Below are 20,918 nucleotides of genomic sequence, written 5' to 3' on the forward strand. Positions count from 1 at the left end.
TTCCCTGCCATGTGAGGAGAGAAGTCAGCAGTCTACAACCTTGAAGATACCTCTCACCGGAACCCAACTGTGCTGGCACCTGACCTGGGATGTCCCAGCCTCCAGAACTCTGAGAAAGAAATGCGTTTGTAAGCCGCCCACTCTATACTGTCTGTTATAGCAGCCTGAACTAAGACGAGAAATGTTTAATTTTAAACCCCCATTATATTTAAGAAATACTTCCCAGAAAGTAGAGATTTACATTTTTATGTTAGGGATAACTGTTAGGCAATGTAATAATGAATGCAAAAGCACTAATGTTACTGTAACATCATTGTAAGTCATCTGTGTCTCTACATTCTGTTACCTGGAAATTTGTTTGTCCTTCCCAAAGGCAAAGTATATACAAGCTTTTCTTCACTCTGTGCTGTTAATTTGGCATCAGGGATGTGCTGTTTGACAAGTGATGTTACATTGTCTGGATTGCACATTTCATTCAGATGCAAACTAATGTTAAAAAAAAGTAAGTTAAAGTTATTTTTCTCCAACATCATCTCCACAAACAATTGCACTATGTACTTGTCACTTCTTAATATTTATAAGACAAAGCATGTATAATAGAATGGAAGAAGCAAGACATAAAAATACTAATATCGCCCAAACCGTACAATCTATACAACATGGCAGAGGAACTAGTGTGACTCAAGGATTGTTATTTGGAGAAAAGATCTTGGCTTGAGTGAGGTGGGAGGCGGTGCCCAGTTTAGTTTGCAACTCAACTTGGAATTCTCTGTTTGCGATAAAGCATGAGTTCTGCAAAAACTACCATTCAAACATGGTAAAGACAAAAAAGGAGGTAATTTGCTGCAGATATGACGAACATGGTCCTAGTGTCCCACTGATTCATACCGGTTTTCTCCTCTCAAAGAATTTTAAAACACAGAATAAAACGAAATATGTATGAGAGAGCATGAGGCCTTGCACTGATTAAACTCCCAATATATGTTAGCTAATTTAATCTTTTTTTTGAGGGGTGCAAAATTTATTCAAGTCAAAGCCTTCTCATAAAACAGATAAAGTTCTTTGTCAAATTTAGAAACCCCATTATTAGTTACATACATTGAAATTTAATGAAGCTACAGAATGAGGGCATTGTAATTATTTTTGATGACACAAACCTAAAAATCAATTTTAGAAAACACTCTTCTGTGTTTACAAGACCCTATGTTAAGCAGTCTCCGGGATATCAAATAGGAAGAATACGGAAGCTTCCCTAAAGGAGCTTGTAGTAGAATATAATTAATATAATATAATTAATATAATATAATATACATATTCTAGAATAAATGAGGGAGAAGGAAGTTGAGTTAAATCAATTAAGTACTTTGCACATTGTCAGTTACTCATTTGTTCAATATTTTTAGTCTTAAATGCCAAGTAGGTATGATTACTGCTATTTTATAATTGAAGTTACTGAGGATCAAGGAAGTTAATTAAGTTGCCTAAGGCAACAATTCAAAATAGTGCTTTTGAGGTTCTAGAAGAATGGATGCTTTTAAAGGAGAAAACATTCCGAAAAGAGCCTTCAAGAATGAATGAGGTTTAAACACAGTTAAAATGGGGTGAGGAGGACATGTCAAACACATGTGCCAGCTCGAGCAGAGACGAGACGCTGAGTGAGCTGTGGGACATACCTAGAGGACAGGGAGTGATTCCTTTTAGTTGGAAGGTATTGGATTGATTGGTCAGGATGTGCCAAGCAATCGTGATGGAATGGTAGATTTGATCAGGTTAAACACTTGACATAAATAATGGGACATTCATTTAACTGCTGGAGGTGAAGCGATTTGAATTATTTTCTTAAGTAATATTAATATCTTAGTGGGAAACGTAGGGAGAGATTCATATTACACCTGTAATCTTGCTCCGAAGATTCTATCATTTATAAATGATGTGAGTGGGCAGATTATTAAAACACTCTGACAGGTCAAAAGAGGATAATAATACAATCTTCTTAGAGTTATTTGGAACATTAAATATGTTTATATGAATATTCCATATCTTAGCAAGTACCTAAAACATAGCCAATACTTACTAAGTGACAGACATTACTTAATAATGATAATAACTATTATCTGGAAAAGAAGGAGACAGAAAAGAATGGAAGAGAAAATGAATTCAGGGAGAACAGGAAAGAGGCTATTGAAATTGCCAAGGTAAGCCAAAATAAGCATCCGGAATATGATAAGGAAAAGGGCTGGTTTATCAGTAAATTTCACAATGAATGGGGAAGATATTTTTCAAAAATTTTATTTAAACTTAACCATCCTTATATCATTAATGTGTAGGAACCCACATATCCTTCGTTCTAGCTAAGTTGTGGCATAGTTCTAATACAGCTCTCTTGAAATGAAGTGACCTGTTGTGTTGCCTACTTTAACATGGCAACGCCGATGTCACCTGCCCTCAACATTTCCAACATGTTCTACGTGTTCTAATGTGTCTCCAAAAATAAGGGTTAAACCTTAAATGGTAGCCAATCCCCCATTTCTTCTTCAGGAATAGAGAAGAGCCTGCACACTTCAGCTTCCCGTTAGATATAAACACCTTCCGATCTAAGTAGAAAAAAGCCAAAAAACAAATTGTATTAGTTATTTTTTTCACTGTTTATAAAAAAACGAACTTGTTAATAAATGATATCTTTTAGAACCACGGCCCACTAAAACAGATGCTATCGATTTTTGATCGTATATAAGCCACTGTCTTTGTCATCTAATAACTAAAATGATTTTATCCAGTGATAAAACAATATGTTAGTTTAGTCTCTAGTATATTTAGAAAAAATTTTCGACATTGAAAGGATCTGTTTCAAGACAAATGACATTCACATTGAATACAACAGTTCGTCTTTGAGAATACGCTATATATTTACAACCAATGAGCTGCATTGCAAGAGGATCAGAATATTTCCATGAGACAATGTACTGAGGGATGCTGGCACTCAAATGGGTGAAAGATTCTTTTGTCTCGGCTCGTGGCAGTCACACACAAGGCAGCTGTGCTGAAGGCATCTACCCATATTCTACACGTGTCCCTGTTTTCTCACTAAGATACATCGACAAAACAAAACAAAAAACTAAGAATCACCAGCCAGAATGTCAGCCTCATCCATGAACTGGGTGCTGAAGAGAATGACTCTGTCTAACTTCCTCTCTTTCAGGAGGTTCCACACACGGTGCCTTGAAAGAGGGTCTGATCCAGCCGTCGGTTCGTCCAGTAGCAAGATCTGCACAGTAGGAAAGCACATAAATTCATTTCCCCTTTACAGGTAAGAGCCTTTTAAAAAGCAATATACTTGTAGAAGTACCTGGAGACATATCCTAGCACTTAATTTTTCATTAATGAGTCTCTTTACATTTATCACTTGCAAATTAACTCTGATCAAATGCAATAACTTCACAGTCCTCAATCTGATATTACCAGTAATTTTAGTTCCACTTACCTGAGGATCTCCTAAAATGGCAATCCCGAAAGTTAGTTTCCTTTTTTGTCCACCGCTTAAATTTTGGGCAAGGATGTCTTGAATACTTTCCATCTCCAAGTCCCGTAAAACTCTTTGCACCTAACCAAATAAAGGAGAGTTAGTCCAAAACCCAGAATGTTTGTTTTAAAAACACTCATTTTGCTTTTCATGACAGAGGGCCTTTTTGCCCTTTGATGATGAATCTATAGAAATAACACAAATGCATGTAGAAATTCCTAGGTAAATAGTGTCATTTTCAGGGCCGTGTGACCTCTAACGTGTTCATCTACCTCTTGCTTCGCTTCATGTGGCTGAATCCCTTTTATTTTAGCAAACAGCCAGAGGTTTTCTCTCACAGTGAGGAAGCCAAATTGCACATTGGATTGTGGGCAAACTCCGGTGAGCTTGCTGACAGTTTCCAAGTCAGCCGCTTCCGATGGTGAGTGATTATAGATGGTGACTGAACCTGAAAGTAGAGGGTAGAGAGTTAGCATCAGGATAATGTCCCACGCTTCATTTAAGATATTTAAAATGAAAAACAATGTGTGTTTATCACTAGAGTCTGTTAAAGATATTGTATCTATAAGGGGTACACTATTGACTGCTTCAAAATTTAATGTTCCCAATACACCAGATCGAGCTGGAATGCTAATTGAAAAGCGTAAAGCTACTTGTCATGTAAACCCCGAAGGTTTTTCTAAATAAATAGAACATGAATCTACAAAGGAATAGCTTGAAAAAACTTCTAAAACTTCTAAATACCCAAGTGTGACTAGTCATTAATGAAACTAAAAACTGTTGAAATTAACGAAACCAGTTGACTAATGAAATGCACAGTTAAGTCATTTGCCCATGATCTTGTCGCGGGATGATTGTCTTCTCACCAGATGTTGGGACCGACAGCCCACTGAGCATGTTCAACAAGGTTGTTTTCCCAGCTCCACTATGACCGAGGAGGGCGGTGATCTGGCCTTCGTAAATGTCAAATACCAATCCTAGTGTTATTTCAAAAAAAAAAATAAATAATCACACTCAGAGCCTCTACATAGTGACTTCACAGTCTCTGAAATTTCTGTAAGTTCTTATAGCATGGGTATATTTGGCTAGCAGTATTCAAAATAAAATCCATCCCAAAATTCTTTTCTTTGAAACTATATCTTCTATAATACATGTTTTAGAGATGTGACATTACCATATTATTATGTGATTAACAATATTTTGGATCAAAGCGGTTTTGTCATGAAAGATAGGCTCACTACAATAAAGATAGCTTTAGGATTGATGAGTTGGAAACAAACTATCATGATGCTTTCATACATCTTTCAAACCTGTAAGGTATCAGTGGTGTATCTGACTTTCTAAAATTGTTATGTGGTTTTTCATTTACTTGGAAGGAAACATAATGTGTTCAGATAAAGGAGAGTCATGATACCTGGAATCTCCACTCTTAATCTCTACCGAGACAGTGTAACAGTGAGACATAGTCACTAAATCAAACAGCCGTGTAAATATGATGTCATAGTACCTTTTAAAGCTTCTACTCTTTCATTCTTTCCTTTTTTATATTCCTTTTTAAGATTTTTTATTCTGAAAAAAAAAAAAGAGAAGAAAATGTGTTTTGAGGCGATTGCGGAGGTGGACAGAAGACTGATGGATCGAGTCCCCAAGGCTGTGGGGGAGTCTGGGGGTCTCGTCCCTTGCACAGGCCCAGCTGACCTGCAGAAGCGTCCCCGATCGCAGGCTGGGCAGGCTGCTCCATGGCGTATGGAAACGGAATGCTGCAAGGGCTGTGACAAGTGACCGAATAAGAGGAAAGCGGGGGATGATATCAACGGTGGAAACACCATGGTGGGAATATTGGGATGGCGGAAAAGAAGAGGGGCAGCAACATCCTGCAGAAAGACGGGGACTCTGGAGTGAGACCGCTCCGGCTCCAGTCCCAGGCGTAACACTCACTCGCTAGCTCTCTTAGAAGTTCTACGGACTCGAAACTCATGGATTCCAGTTCTTTAGCAGTAAAGCATAAATGCTGACAACGTGAGAAAACACAATCCATTAAGAAAGGGTGTAGCTTTTCACATGTGTAGTCGCTGGGATATCGGTGCGCACAAAGAGGCGCTGAAGACAATCTTTGTCACGTCTATGTTTTGCCCGATAGGTCTCTGGTCTCTGACCTGTTTTCCACTGGCAGCTCCGTGTAATTTCGTGATTACCTGATGGCTTCTTTCCCCTGGAATTCTGGAGGCACTGGTTCAAAAGCGTCATTAGATGGAGAATCTAAATCGATTTCGTTCTCAAGGGCCACGTGGTCAGCCTTTCGGTGTTGAAACCAAAAAGAGGATTTCAGGAAGAAGCAGGGAGAATGTCGACGACCATATTCGGCTACATGAACAAGAGGCAAGATTCAATATGGGGTCAGTCACCACTTCAAGGGTTACAGTCACCACAGCAATAGCCTTCGTCATCTAGTTCTGATATAAGCACTAACAATGCAACTTTCCTCGATCTCTTATGAGTGTCTCTTTTTAAAAAGAAACGATCGAAAGTGTTACTGTAGAATAATATCTTAGAAAGCTATTCTATAAACAGAGCAGAATACCATTAGGCTTAATGTAGAAGTTTAGGGGGGGGGGGGAAGCTTGCTAATTTATATTCAATAGATTGTAGATACTTGACAGAAATGCAACGAATGAAATTGTATTGAGTCATAATCATGGTACTACTTACTGGGGAAAATTTTGTCAAAATATAGTGTCAAAACCAAATAGAGAAGAGTATCAAAAACCAGCATGAAAAGAATAGCTATGATCAGGTTCGGGTTGTTTGAAGAATCCAAATGGCTGTTAGCATTCACATCATAGTCCAAATGTAGCAGCTGGAAAAAAAGGTACATGCACTGAATTTTAAAAGGATAGACAGAGCATCAAGAATTATTATTGTCTTAATTCTGCTAGACACTGGGATTAAAAAGATAAACATAATTCCTATCTTTACAGACCTCTAGTCTATTGGAAGATAGAACTAATGAAACCATCTAACTACAAAGCGATCTGGGAAGTGAATGCAGGCAGGTATTAAAGGCTTAGAGACCCACAGGCAGCAGCTGGCAAGTTCTCTAAGCAGGAGTAAAAACTTAAGGAGGTGATATTTGAGCTGGGCTGCCATCGGGATTGCACCTGACTTAGGATGGGGAAGAAGGAGGGCCATGAAGACAGGGGATAGGATTTGAAAGTAAAACCGTGGAGAGGTGAACACTTCAGTAGTTGGACAGAAGACAGCAGACTAATTACTGTACTAAGATACAGTGAGTTTTTATATGTAACTTAACTTTTCATTCTTTCATTCAGCATCTATAGTTATGACGTTGCAATTAGAATGAAATTTACCCGAGGGGAGGTTCAGTTTCATTACAATTGGCCAAACGAAAAATGAAAATGTACTTCTGTGGAATACCTGGTTTTCGAATATTTGTGATACTGTTAAGGATCATGTTTCCTGAGCATTAAATTAGATAAATCTGCACTGGGACAGCCCATCAAAAGTAAAAGCTACCACATCAGTAATGGAGTATCAGCTAGAGGTTAGCGACTCAAAAAACTATGCTGAGAAAGAAAAAAAAAAACATATATCTTATATCTCTTTAGTATGTATCTTTACAAAGGAGGATGGGAATTTTAATGTTCAGCATGTGTAGTATGAATTATTCAGAGAAAATCTGTTTTAAATGTTTTGTTTTAAAAAAAATGAAATAATTATATTAACTCTTACCTGAGCCATTCCAGCGGTGAAAGCAAAAGGGCTCAGAAGGCATAAAGTCCATTCCAAAAAGGCGGGAAGATGTCTGTACAGCGCAGTGAATCCCAGACTTCCCCAGAAGACAGTGAGGAGATAGACCACCAAGCCAGAAAGGAAAGGTTTCTTTACCAGCACGCTCATCAGGAAAGCTAAAGTGATCTGAGAGAAAAGAAAAGCTCCTCTGAGAATCATCAGTAGCATAATAAAAAGAATATCACAATACAAAGCACATTTCGTCCATTTCCCCCACCCTGCCCCTAGATACTGCGTCATGCAATTTCTCAAGTACTACAAACGGAACAGAGCAGAACAGGTGTGATCAGAATCAGTGATAAAAGATTGGTAGGTTTTTCTGAGAGAGAGAGAGAGAGAGAGAGAGAGAGAGAGAGAGAGAGAGAGAGAGAGAGAGAGAGAGAGACATCACCAACTCACCAAAGACATGCCATAGAGGAGAAAGAGGGTGAACACCACCGCGAAGCCAGTTAGGACGACAACATGGGTAGACTTTACAATAAGAGCCATCAGAGTAGCCATAATAAAGATGAAGCCAGTGTACATCAAACCCCAGGAGAGCCTGGCGTAGAAACGAAACAGCCGTTTCAGAGTGCTGTTACTTTATCACTCATTTATTTATTCGGCAAGTGAATTGTGAAGCTTCTCATATATCAAGAGTAAAAAGAATACCAGTTAACAAATCAGAAAACTTCTCTGCCTCTGAAGTTCGTAGTCTACAGGCGAAGCTAGGCAAGAAACAAGTAAAGAGGTAAAAATGGTAGCTAATTGCAAAATAAGAGAAAGAAGCTGGGTGATAGTTGGGAGAGGTCTTGGGGAGTGACATTTTTGAGGATTTGTCAGTTCCAGACTTCTCCTTTCAGTTAAGTAATTGAATGAATACCATGGGCAAAAAATAGATTATGAAGCAGGGATCAGCAAATTTTTTCTTTGAAGATCCAGATAGTAAATATTTTAGGCTTTTCAGACCCTTGGTCTGTCCCGATGACTCAACACTGCCTTTGTAACACAAAAGCACTCATAGATAATGTGCAAATGATGGGTATGGCTGGGTTCCAATAACGATTTGTTGACAGCAAAATTTGAATTTTACATAAATTTTTTTGTGTTATAAAATATTATTGTTCTTTTGATTTTTTCCAAGCATTTAAAAATGTACAAGCCATTTCTAGTTTACAGATTGTAAAAAACAAATGATTGCCAACCTCTGATATAGACAATTAGATATAGATTAGATATAGAGATATATACATAGACCTAGGACATAGTTGCAGATATATAGATGGATATGAAGATATGTTAATCCTTGCTATCAATGCAAAAGAAAGAGGAAGACAGTTTCTTATAGGGAAAAGACAATAAACTATCCAATCAAACAGATGTAGGTTTGAGTTTTCTCTACTACACTGTAGCTATATGATCCTGAAAGGCAGTTACTTAATCTCTTTAAACTTCCTTACCCTTTACTGAAAAATTACAACAGAATTAAATAAAATCTTGTATAAAGTAGGTTTACTATGGTAACTACTCCATAATAGGTCTGTAATGAACAGTTAGTTTTAGTCAAAGTAGAAAATGCCATCATATTTCGAAAAGTCTTGCCTAATTGTGATGATTCCCTTTATACAACTATTTCTTATCATCTGAAATTGTTCATCTGTCTACATTCTATAAACCTCTCTTTAATTTCTATAAAACTCTCCTTAATTTCATTTATAGGCCACACAACCAGAATGTCACAGCCTTTTCTTATTGGGGAAAAGTTCTGACTTTTTTTTTTAAGCATTTCCTTATTGGATTTGTTTGATTTCTCTCTCTCTCTCTCTCTCTCTCTCTCTCTCTCTCTCTCTCTCTCTCTCTCTCTCTCTCTCTCTCTCTCTCTCTCTCTCTCTTTCTCTCTCTTTTCTAATCATATTGGTTATTTTTCTCTGACTCAAAGATTTCCATGATTTTAAAAATTATAGTGACCAAAATTTCCTTCCATATTGAATTATGCAATTTTCATATAAAAAGAGGCACCAGAAAAAATCTCCCATTCTAGACCAAACCAGCACTTCATTTTCTCTACTTTTGCATTCAGTTTATTGAACATTTATGGAGGAAAAATAAGTAAATTTGGTGTAAATTGGCAGCATTAAAAATGCATGGTCTCCCTACTCGACGTTATCTAAAGTTCTCTTATAGACTATGTGACATATGTCTAGAACTATTCTATATATTCTACAAATCTTGTTTAACATGAGACTACCACAGTATGTAAAAAGCAAATTTAAACTACTGCTTCTTTGCTCTAGAACGTACGCTTTTACTGCTGTGTGTCTCAAAAACATCTTTTGGCTAAACTCATTTAAAAAAAAAAATTGTTGCTAACTGGAATTCAATCCTTGATTTTCTCAATTGCGTGTCTCAGATTGTGCTACGCCCCCTACCGAGTGCTACCTCATACCGAGTGTGTAACTTTTCTTAAGCACCATGCACGTTACTTAAGTGCATTTTCCGCTTTCATCCTTAAGCCAATAAGAAATAGACATTTACTATCAATGTTTTACAGAAAACAAAACTGAGGTTTAAAGAAATTAAGTACCTAGTTCCAAGTGATACTGCTCAGGCGAAGTGGCCCATAGCTTCCTGCCTCCTGGCCTGTGTTGTTACCACTTTGCTACTCATACTCCCCTAAAGAAAGCTCAGTGCTTAAGGAACATATGGGGTTTCCCTTTCTTCAGTGTCTTAAAAGTAATAATTCATTCACCATGAAGTCACAATCAACCATCTGTTCTAATAAAATACCTGAAACATATTTCATCGAACATTAGGAACCTCAAATTTATACATATACACACACACACGTGTGTGTGTGTGTAGTCACCCATATGTGGTAATTAGTGACTGGCAATCATCATTTGTATTGGTTAGTGATCTGAGTTTCAGCACTCTATAGAATTAGTCTTTCTTTAATTCGATGAAGTATGGAAAGTTTCATTTACCAAGCCTGTGAGTCCATCTACCTCAATCATTTATAATGCAGACTTTATGATAGGATACTTTACAGATCTAGGGGGTCCAGCCAACTAGCTTTGTTGATGTATGCTACATGACGGATGGCGGCCATGTGATTTACCAGAATGCTGACTCTCGAAGTCCCATCATTGTCATCAACGACTTCATGCACTGCCTTTCTTGTGTAACATTAACAGATACATAGTATATGAGTGTAGAAAAAGAAATAATGCAGAAGAAAATGAAAAAATCAGTCGTAACGCCTTCTTGGGCAATGAAAGGCAAAATCTTCATATTTATGCCAGTGACCGACATGAGCTCTTCCATCACCGAATGGTTTGTTGTGATCTAAAGAAAGAGATCGATGAACGAATTACTATTAAGCTAGTTATAACCTCACGTGTTTTTTCTCAGTTGTAAGAAATCATGTGCATTCCACATTTAGACATAGTCGCCTGTCGTGACCTGTCCCCTCGTAGTTCCTGGCACACTCCAGTTTTTGTCTTGGCCCCTTCGAACATCCCTGCTTACCAACTTCACTGGACAAAATTCTACTCAACCTCGAAGTCTCAGCTGAAGTGTCACTTAGGTTAGTAGGTCTTCTCCGATACTTCTCATCAGTGTACGTTCTGCTTCATTGTTTGCCTAGCATGCCATTTACAATTCCACGATGGAACCTAAACTCTTGTTATGACTGTATATCCATCGCTCTCCCCCCACTGTCCAGGATCCCTGGAGAAAAGAACCTGTGTCCTACCTATTTCTGGATCCCCAATGCTTTAGTGTAATGGGTTAAATACAATCATGCGCCACAAAGCAATGTTTTGGTCAATGCCAGACTGCGTACGCGACAGTAGTCCCACAAGTTTATAATGGAACGGAAAAAATCTTATTGCCTAGTGACATCATAGCCATCATAATACTGTAGTGCATACATGGCTCCTGACTGCATAGCAGTTGTTCAGTGCATCGTGCCAAGTAAATTAAGTGAATAACTTAATTAAATGTACTGCAGGACAATTCATTATATAATCATCCATCAAAATTTAATTTATGATGAAATTTAATACTCACTTCTATGATAGCGGCATTGATGGCAGCTTGAAAAGCTATAAATCCTTTCTCCCAGAACATTGAACCTTCACATGTGACTTTCTCATCCACTGTTTGACAATGAGCTTTTAGGAAGAGAAGAACATAAACAATTATGATGAATGGAACGATCCCAGTTAGAGGAAACATGAAAATTTCAAATGTCCCAAAATGCACTCCAAGTCCACAGTAATATAGTGTATGGTAAGGCTTTTCAGGTGAGGTTTGCAGAGCACACACCGATAATTTTTCATTCAATCTTACTATTCTCTCCATTAGCCAAGATAATTTTGTTGAGCTTTGCTCTTCTGTTGCTTGAAAAAAAAAAGCACGAATTTTTTTTTAATGTTTTGGAATTGTTGAGCAAGAGCCTTTCCTGAGGTTTTATTTAGGAGCGATGCAGGAATCCAGTCAATCACGCATTGCATAACGAAGGTTGAGTCAACATCGGGACAGAGGTAATGGAGCTGAAAAATTCCCATTGCCTAGGGACACGTAGCCATCACAACACTGTAGTGCAATGCATTTCTCAAATGCTTGTGCCGATGCTGGTGTAAATAATCCTACTGTACTGCCAGCCATATAAAAGTCCAGCATATACAGTTATGGACAATACACAATACGTGATCATGATAATAACAACCATATTACTAGTTTATGTGTTTACTGTACAGTTTATCATTATTTTAGAGTGTGCTCTTTCCACTCATATTAAAAAGTTTTTGCTGTGAGGCAGTATTTCATGTTACTCTGGCAGCAGCCTCATGCATCTCGTGCTTACACATCTCTTGATTGCATCATTTTCTCTTGTGCTTGATTTGATCTTGTGTCATTTTGTCCAGTAACATGCTGTACAGGTGTGTCGCCTAGGAGCGATGGCCTCTACCATGTAGCCTGGGTGTGCAGTAGGCTAGACCTTGCTCGTGTGTGTACGTGCAGTCTCTGATGTTCGCACGACAGAATCGCTGAGTAATCTATTTCTCAGAACACTTCCCTGTCAGTAAGTGGGGCATGACTGTACCAGCAAATATAATTTCTTAATAACACAATGTATTCAAGAGCATAGGCTTTATCTAATAGGAAGGGATCTCATTACGCGTAGAAATTAAAGCATGTACCTTGTGCATGCTTCTGCTCTCACCTATGCTCCATTGTGGCTGATGACTTAATAGCGAAAATAGTTTTTTTTTCTCATAGAGAAGTTACCTGAGTGATCTCTGTGTTCCTTCATCTTGGGGATTCTACCGCCCCAGAAGAACTTCAAATGATAAGAGAAGTTATCATTAAAGATGACTCTCACTGCATCCATAGAATAGTTTAAATCCAATTTATTCATGCTCTTTTCATCAGGCCACCCCGTGATTGTTCTTCCTGTCACGTGCAAGAACGGAATAGTTACCTAAGATTTCTACATGGACCACAGACGGCATAACACATTCGATGATGTTAAAGCTATTTTATGTGAAAGCGGCTTCTTCACTAAAAGGCAGTGCTTGTCGTAGATAAGAGATTCGCGCTTGGGGATTCTAACCCTCTAGATAAAATCAGAAGTGTCACACGGCAGTCACTTTTATCACGACTAGATTGTGCCTTTCCAAATAAACTGTTTAATCAATAATTTAAAGCACGATGAATCTGGGATAATAACAATATCAATGCGCACATTTAAACTCATTTACACACAAACCCGTCTTAAAGTTGAAATACACTACTATTATAAATAGATACTATAATTATGTTTCCATTTGACAACAGTGTCAGTGTGGCCGAAATCCAAAGACAGCAGAAAACTGTTAAATTTGGGGAATGTTTTCTCAAGAGACTTTGTTTATTCTAAACTATGAATGACTCTTACTGACCAAACCCGGGCCATTTAACACACAGTCTGGATTCTGGTGAATGCACACTCCTGGTACAATTCAGCATGTTCCATTGTGCTCTGTGTTTCCTGCCATCTGGCAGCTGGATCCAGGGGTTGGATCAGATTCCAGTCCTTCTGGCAAGACTACAGGTGGTGCTGTATTCTTTCTTTGGGTGTCATAATTTCTGATTGTCTCACTTTTCGAGATATTAGCAGCCATTGACACTCAGTGCCTAGATCCATTAATTTACTAGGAGTTTTAAAATGGTGATGTTCTATTTCCATTATTTGTTTCTCATTTATTATTAGGAAATATTTGTAAAGAGTACGTTTCATCCCTTGTTTAGTGAGTTATTCAATAGTACAGTTTATAGAGGATAAATGCTGGTATTTCCCCCGCTACTTACAAATTTTCACAGAAACTGATTTCCTATCATCCTCCAAAGCCAAGCTTTTTTCCCTTCTACTATCATTATGAAAGCATGGATTTGCTTATACATAGGATGAGTTTTAAATCATGCACTTAATATTCGTGTTGAAATTCCACATACGCCAACTTGGACCAGTGACAGTCTTTTTACGTTGACTGCGGAGTGCTTCTGACACAAACGACTCATTCACAGTGGCTCCCTAGCTATCTGGAATGACCAGACACCTCACCCTGTCGATTTCCTGTCCCAGATCCCCAGATCTCTTTTCTTCCCAGGCTGAGAGTCCTGTGTTTCAAGGACACGGAGGGGTGAGAGAATTAGACTATTCCGTAATTACTTATTTAGTATATCCCGCTTTACATATATAACAACTGGAGAATAGCATTCTAATATTACACCACCAATCCAATTACTAAAAATGGCTTCGATTGTTCTCAAACTGGTCCTCTCTGCTTTGCAGTGGCTACTGGTCTCTTCTTAGGGGGCTCATTCTCTTCTCAGGCCCATCGGCTACCCTATTGCTTCCCTTTATCTTTTCACTATCCAGGAGAGAGACACCACGCGAGCCTGTGGTTATTAGGGCTTCTTTCCTACTCACTTGTATTTTGGGGTTCAAGGAAACACCTTATCACCTATTCTGTTGTAAATATTCCCCATGGTTTCCCAGTTTTGCTGTCTAATTTCTCTCTCAATTTTTAAGTATTCGAAGAGATTAAAAAACCATACTGCCACCATTGTCCAATCTCCTTAGAATCTTCTCATGAACATATATTTGAATAATCTTGGGCTACCTCATTTGAATATGGACTATAAAGAGGCTAAGCCTTTCAACATAAAATTTCCTCAACAGGAGACTAGTAAAAACAGTAAGAAAATCTCTTTGATATTCGAAAGGAATATGCATGAATGTTATTAATTAAATCTAGAAATTTAAATGCAACACAGTTTATTAAGGAAATTCCAAAATGAATTTGTGTATTTTGCAAATAAGGAAATCACTATGAACCTCCAGAGAACATACCTTTCATGAATGGGGCTGAAGCCACTTTGTTCATTATCTCCTGGGTTGTTTTGGATTCAGGTGCAAAGGTAACAACATAATTAGAATCGTTAAAATTATCAACACGTCCCAGATCCACGGCAGGCATTTGAGGAAAGTCATTATCTTGATGTACATTGGAGGAAAATAGGTATGTAAATAATACTAGAAGAAATGAGAAAAACCATTCCTACACAGCAATGAGAAAAAAAATGAAGCAAATTAATAGCTGTTTTTCTATAGATGAATCATCCATAAACGATTTAAAGCATAATTCTCTCATGTAGCTTAGATTCCATGTCCCCTGTCTCTAGTTTTTAAATGTCCGATTTTCTTTCGTCTGCACATTTAATCTGCACATTTTGAAAAGTGCACATCATCCATCAAGACAGAGTTGTAGCATCAATTCCAATTGTAATTGAGAATCTAAATTTATCATACTTTAATGCAAGTGTTTAAAGGCTGGGCTGCTTCATGAATGGCCCAATGATTTACAGTTATGTTGAAACCTAAGTGAGAATTATAAAGAAGTGTTAGGTGGAATGAAATAGAGAACCAGTTTCCAACAACAGGAGCAAGGCCATATTTTTATCTTCTGCTGCCTGGATGTGAAAGGATATAGTCCCCAAATGTTGCTCGTAAAAAAAAATTTAAGTCTTTGCCACCGTGACAGAATTCTGGAATTGGAAATGCAATAGAACACATGCGAAGTCCAGTGATAAGAACATAATTTCTTATTTAGTTTTAACTCTAAATACATGGCCTTTAAAATAGGTATATATACTATTTACCATATGGGCTTATTATAGCTATGTGTGGTGGTCTATCTAGTTAGATAAATTAACAGATATAATGCTTATGTAAAAAAAGAATTAAAAGGATGGTAGCAAAACATCTATATAGAGTAGACTCCAACTTTTATATTTATATTTATATAATCCTTACTTCATGCAGGGATTTTTATAGACCTATTCCTGCCAATCCAAGCATTCGGTACTAATCTGTTGAAAGCGTGTGTGTGCGCGCGCACACACACACACACACAAATGTTTATAAGATTGACACACACACAAAATGTTCATTAGATTGTTAATATATTGACCCTTGAATTATGAGTATTTTATAAGTGATTTTAACTCATTATATTTTTCTGAATTTATTGAATTTTCTACACAAAGTTCACCTAATCATTCTCATGATCAGAAGAAAGTAAGTACTCTCTTAACAAAAGCAAAATATTCAAAATACATTTTCTTTTCCTCTTTGTTTATATGTCTATTATTTCTCTCAAACTGACATTGTCTGTATCTGTATAACAATTGTGTGGAAGTACTACAGTTAGTCTTTTGAATTTTTTTTTTAACTCTGATTTACTTTCTTTTCTTTTCTCTTCTTTTTTTAACACCTACAGCACCTGGTCTTCCTAGGTGGTCTCCCATCCAAATACTAACCAAGCCCGACCCTGCTTAGTTTCCAAGATCAGGCGAGATCGGGGTTGTTCAGGGTGGCATGGCCATAGACTGGCTTACTTTCTGAATAAATTCTAGCTTAAATTCTACCTTTTTAAAAGACTTTGATCGTGAACTTAACAAGTTTCAAATGAGTTTAGATGTTAAGAATTGTTATCTCTGCAGTACAAAGATGTGGCTTTATTTTTCAGGAAATTTCTGTACATGAATTCTTTTAGAAATGCTGCCAGTATGACATATAATAATGATATATTTTAAAGGAATCTTATTTTAAATAATAGGAAAGTCCCAAATATGAAAAAAATATCTAGCCTGTTAGTTAGAATATATGTGAAACCATTAAATAATAAAGATAACATGTGTGAGCTGCCTGAGAAAACATTTCTTCCTTTTCTAAATATGAGGACACATAGAGTCAGAACCGTACCAACGAGGTCTCTCTCTTCATCCTCCACTTTCTAAGAAAATTCTTGCAAAGGAGGGCCCATGTTTGCTGACCCACGGTTATGTGCCGCTTGCTCATTCTGACCTGTTTAAGACGAGGAAGTAAAGTAAGGAAATGCAAAGTTTTGAAATAGAAAACGTTGCACAATGAAACCAAAAAGAAACATCATAACAGCTGTTTCCAATTGCATGCATAACAGAGAAGTGAGCCTAAAAGCTAAAAAAAAAAAAAAAAAAAAAAAAAAGGAAAAGAAAAAAAAAACATATGAAGGAATATTCAAGCTCAGTACTGAAAGAAATAAAAATTTCTTAAATTGTTAGGTATAATTTATATTTATCCCTCTGCAGACTGAAAAAAATTGGAGAGTTTAATAGAGTCAAGTGTTGTTATCCCCACGACTTGGCACTGTTCAATTTTCTAACTGGGATCAAGGAAATTTAAATACTGCTGGTGTGAGTATAGACTTACACAGCCGTTTTAATGATTCATTACTAATTCATTACTATGTCATCAATTAGTTCTGCTCCTGGGTATGCATGCCAAGGAAATTTTCACATGAGTCCACAAGGGGACTTGTACAGAAAAATACTCTTCATAATGTGAATTATTGTGGCACCACGTTGTAAAACAAATTTTATTAAATAGAGTCCATAGAGCACTGCATTGGGTTCAGAAGCAATGGATTGATATCCACTCATTGATATGAAGATATCTTAAAAACAGTGCCCTTTTTTAAAAAAAAATTAAGAAAAGGTTGAGTCATATCACAATATCATTTATATTAACACTACATGCAACGTAATTTTTCAAGAATAACCAGGTACTAAAGGATCACTATCAAGTACAATGAAAAGGTTATTTGTGGCAGTGGAAAATGGGAATGGAAGTTGAGTATGAAACGAGAGTTGTAAATTTAAAGAAATAAATAACAACAACAACTAAAAAGGCAGGACCTTTGTTTGAACCGATCATTTTGTGTGCCATGAAATTAAAAGTATGATTAACTTGATCATTATCAACCCTTTATAAGTGAAGTACAAAAATATTCCTAGCCGACCATTAAAAAAACAAACAGTAAGCCCATAGCAACAAAACCCTAACAGGTAGATAGAAAATCTCATGAAATGCCAGAGAATTCCATATTGTTCATTATGGCTGGAACAAAGAGAGATTGGAATAGTTTGAATATAGGATACTGGAGAGAAGATAACATTCCCATTTAATCATGATCTCTTATGTGTCAGGTAGTTCTAAGTATTTTACAAGAATTGGTTTAATCACAATCGACTTTGGGATTATTATTCTCCTCCTTTTACAGATGAAGAAAATGAGGCACAGAGAAGAAAAGTGACTCTCTAAACACAGATAAGCATGGCACAACCTAGATGGTCAAGTCCTGGAGCCCTCGCTGCCTGCCAGGGTGCCACGCTATTGTAGGAATTCATCTAGAGAGTGTATAGATCGCTTCTCCCTTCAGGTCAAGATCAGAGATTTTGTTCTTGGGAGTCCTTGAACTAGAAATGCATTATAGGCAACGTAGGCATAGTTATTTGCAGGCACCCATGTTGCTCCAAATTTTCAAAGAAAATTCAATAGAACGCAATGATCCATTCCCTCCTTTTTTGTGGGTTCAACCTTGGTCAACCACAGAAGCGCTTCCTTCCTTGCAGGAAGGAAGAACTAGTCTTTGGGCTTACACACAGATCCACCCATTAGTTTCCAATGGGCCACATCATCAGTAACTCTTTTTAGAGTTGTTTGCAGAGAGCATTCTAATTCTAGTCTAGAACCTATATAACAAAAATTCAGGACATGTCTAATAGCCATTAACTGATTGCTTCAAACCTAATCAATGTAATTATTTATATGGTCATCTTAGTGCAGCTCAAGGATTACTCGTATTATCTCCCAGAATGAGCTACATAATTGCATTGCAAGAGTCTCATCTCATTATTTTCCCATCATGCAGAACAACAGAAAGACTGAGACTTATAGAGTATGAACGACCATGACTTATCTTAGTTGATAAAGAAAACATAAGACCTAATCTTAGTTAATAAAACCCAGCCTTCTAAGAGGGGAAATTGGGTCCAAGGGTAGTGGCTGGAGCTGGTGCTTAGAGCACAGGCTAGTTGGCCAATTCAGTCTGGGGTTTCGGGGTAGTGTTATCTTCCTTTGGTGCCATATTGAACAAAGATGGAAATCATAGGGTTGCTACTGTCTCTTTCCTTATTTTACCAGTGAGGTTGCTGCTGCCCATTAGGTTCAAGGCCTAAAATTCTGATCCTACCCACCTGGCCAGAGCAAAGTTGTGAATATGCTGCCCTCTGCTGGTATGCGGGAGGCACTCTAATGGGAAGATCACCTTCTCAAGGCAGGGTAGACGGGGACCTGCCAGAGATCAAGTCTAATCATTGTTTATTTCAGGGGAACACTTTGCTGCTGCTACCTGAGTTTGAAAGGCAAGGAGAGTTGAAGAGAACATGGTTAGCAAAATTAACAGCAGCCCCATTTTAATCCTGGAATTTATGAATATATTACATTTCATGGCAAAAGAGAATTAAGACAGCAGATAGGAGTAAGGCTGATTCAAAATCAACTGATTTTAAACTAAGATGGTAATCCCAGATCATCTAGGTGGACCCAATATAATCATAAGCGTCCTTAAAAATGGAAGAGAGGGATTGGAGAGTCAAGATGGCAGACTAGGTAAAAGTGGAGTTTGCCTCCTCTCAGGTCTGCATTGAAATGATAACCAAATTATGAAATAATCAACGTGGAGACTCTCCTGAAGCTCCGTTGATCATAATACGTGTCTGATAATATAAAGGAACTACATCGAAGCCAGGCAAAGTCGTAAACGGGGTTGTACCTGCACCTTGAGATGCAGAGCTTCCCCTGCCCCCCGAAAGAGAGAGAGGTTCTAGTTCCATATGGGGGCTCCCTGGCCCAGGATCACAGCCCAAAGAAGAAGAGTTCCCAAAAAAAGCTGACTGTAAAAATCGGAGGGGATTCTGGCTGTCCGGGAGAAATGAAAGCAGACTGAAATCCAAGACTCCCCTTTAAAGGGCCCACGCACAGACTCTCTCACCTGTGGACACACACTTGGGGCGTGGGTGGTGGGATGGAGGCTCAGGCAAGATTCATATGGGGAAAGACGGCATCGCCCAGCGCCAGATCGAGGGCTGGACCGTCAGCCGCCATTGTGCCTTGGTCAGAGGGCCCTCCTACGGGGCAGTCTACAGACCAGCTCCAGCTTGCCACTGCAGATCTCTCTCCCTGCATGGCCAATTCAGAAGCTGCACTGGCCTGGGGAGATGGCCCGCCCTACCCGGCCCGCCCTACATCTTTCCAGAGCCAGGCATCTTGCACAGGCAACAGACCTCGGGCTAGCACAGTGAGTGCATTTCAGGGAAACCAGCTGTGGGCAGACCACTGCTGCCTGAATGCGCTGCAATATCACTTGGGGAGATCGCAGGGGTTTGTGGGTCCATCCCAGATGGCAGTAGGTCTCAGAGTGATATGTGACTTTTGTGTGAGCCCACAGTCCCAGAGCTGGAAGCAAATCTGGTGTTGTATAGGCTTGATGGCCACGTGCCTCACTGAGATGCTACCCCACCTAACCCATAAATTACCTGTGGCGAGCCTGCTCCTAGGCAACCCAGTCCCATCCTGTGCTTTCCTTGGGACACAAATTCAACAGTAAACAACAACACTCAGTTTGTGTGGCCCATGCAAAGCCCATGCATCTGGGAGAAGCTGTGAGTGGCGGGCCCACAAGCTTCAGTTGTGGAGTCTTATGGGCAATTGACAGGCAGCCAGAGGCCTTAAGGAGCACTGGACCTTCCGCTAAACCACCCCAGGCCCTGGTACTGGGGGTAACTAGACCGCGGTCTACAGCATTGTCTCTTCCATTTACCTATAGATCCAGCATAGGGAGCAACCACCTGAGAATAGCTTTGTAGCTTTCACCAGGTAGCCCTAAGCAATCAAAGGCAATGGCTGACCTTATCCTACTGGAGAGCCCTTCCCAAGGGGCCACAAAACCAATGTACCTGGAGTCTGGCATTAGATCACAACAGAGCAACTCCTTTCTGGTCCATAAGTGGTATACACAAAGGGCAGTCTCAACAAGTACACAAGCCTGCGAGGGCAAATCCTACTCAGTGGGATCAGCCCCCTGCACAGTAACTTCTACCTTGTGGGAGCAGCCAATTCCCACAATTAGTGAGCCTAAGCGTTAATCCTATCCACTGATGTACTAGCACCAATAAA

At 38.6% G+C, this 20,918-nt stretch overlaps 1 protein-coding gene and 1 pseudogene across 1 annotated transcript in view; both read right to left on the minus strand.

The window, feature by feature from the left end:
* Positions 1-20,918, minus strand: part of ABCA9 (ATP binding cassette subfamily A member 9) — a 50,780-nt gene that overhangs the window by 25,256 nt on the left and 4,606 nt on the right. The window contains exons 2-17 of the mRNA XM_016143648.2: positions 16,626-16,727; positions 14,712-14,919; positions 12,605-12,769; positions 11,381-11,484; positions 10,428-10,654; positions 7,730-7,871; positions 7,271-7,456; positions 6,230-6,377; positions 5,716-5,884; positions 5,028-5,089; positions 4,387-4,497; positions 3,793-3,968; positions 3,482-3,601; positions 3,127-3,265; positions 2,504-2,594; positions 347-486 (exon numbers count right to left, since the gene is read on the minus strand). Of these exons, the coding sequence (XP_015999134.2) occupies positions 347-486; positions 2,504-2,594; positions 3,127-3,265; positions 3,482-3,601; positions 3,793-3,968; positions 4,387-4,497; positions 5,028-5,089; positions 5,716-5,884; positions 6,230-6,377; positions 7,271-7,456; positions 7,730-7,871; positions 10,428-10,654; positions 11,381-11,484; positions 12,605-12,769; positions 14,712-14,919; positions 16,626-16,721 (2,284 nt within the window). The 5' untranslated portion in view covers positions 16,722-16,727. The remainder of the gene's footprint in view (positions 1-346; positions 487-2,503; positions 2,595-3,126; positions 3,266-3,481; positions 3,602-3,792; positions 3,969-4,386; positions 4,498-5,027; positions 5,090-5,715; positions 5,885-6,229; positions 6,378-7,270; positions 7,457-7,729; positions 7,872-10,427; positions 10,655-11,380; positions 11,485-12,604; positions 12,770-14,711; positions 14,920-16,625; positions 16,728-20,918) is intronic.
* LOC118604629 lies at positions 16,132-16,250 on the minus strand (annotated as a pseudogene).

This window comes from Rousettus aegyptiacus, unplaced genomic scaffold (assembly GCF_014176215.1).
Source record: "Rousettus aegyptiacus isolate mRouAeg1 unplaced genomic scaffold, mRouAeg1.p scaffold_m13_p_6, whole genome shotgun sequence".
NCBI classification, from domain to species: Eukaryota; Metazoa; Chordata; class Mammalia; order Chiroptera; family Pteropodidae; genus Rousettus; species Rousettus aegyptiacus.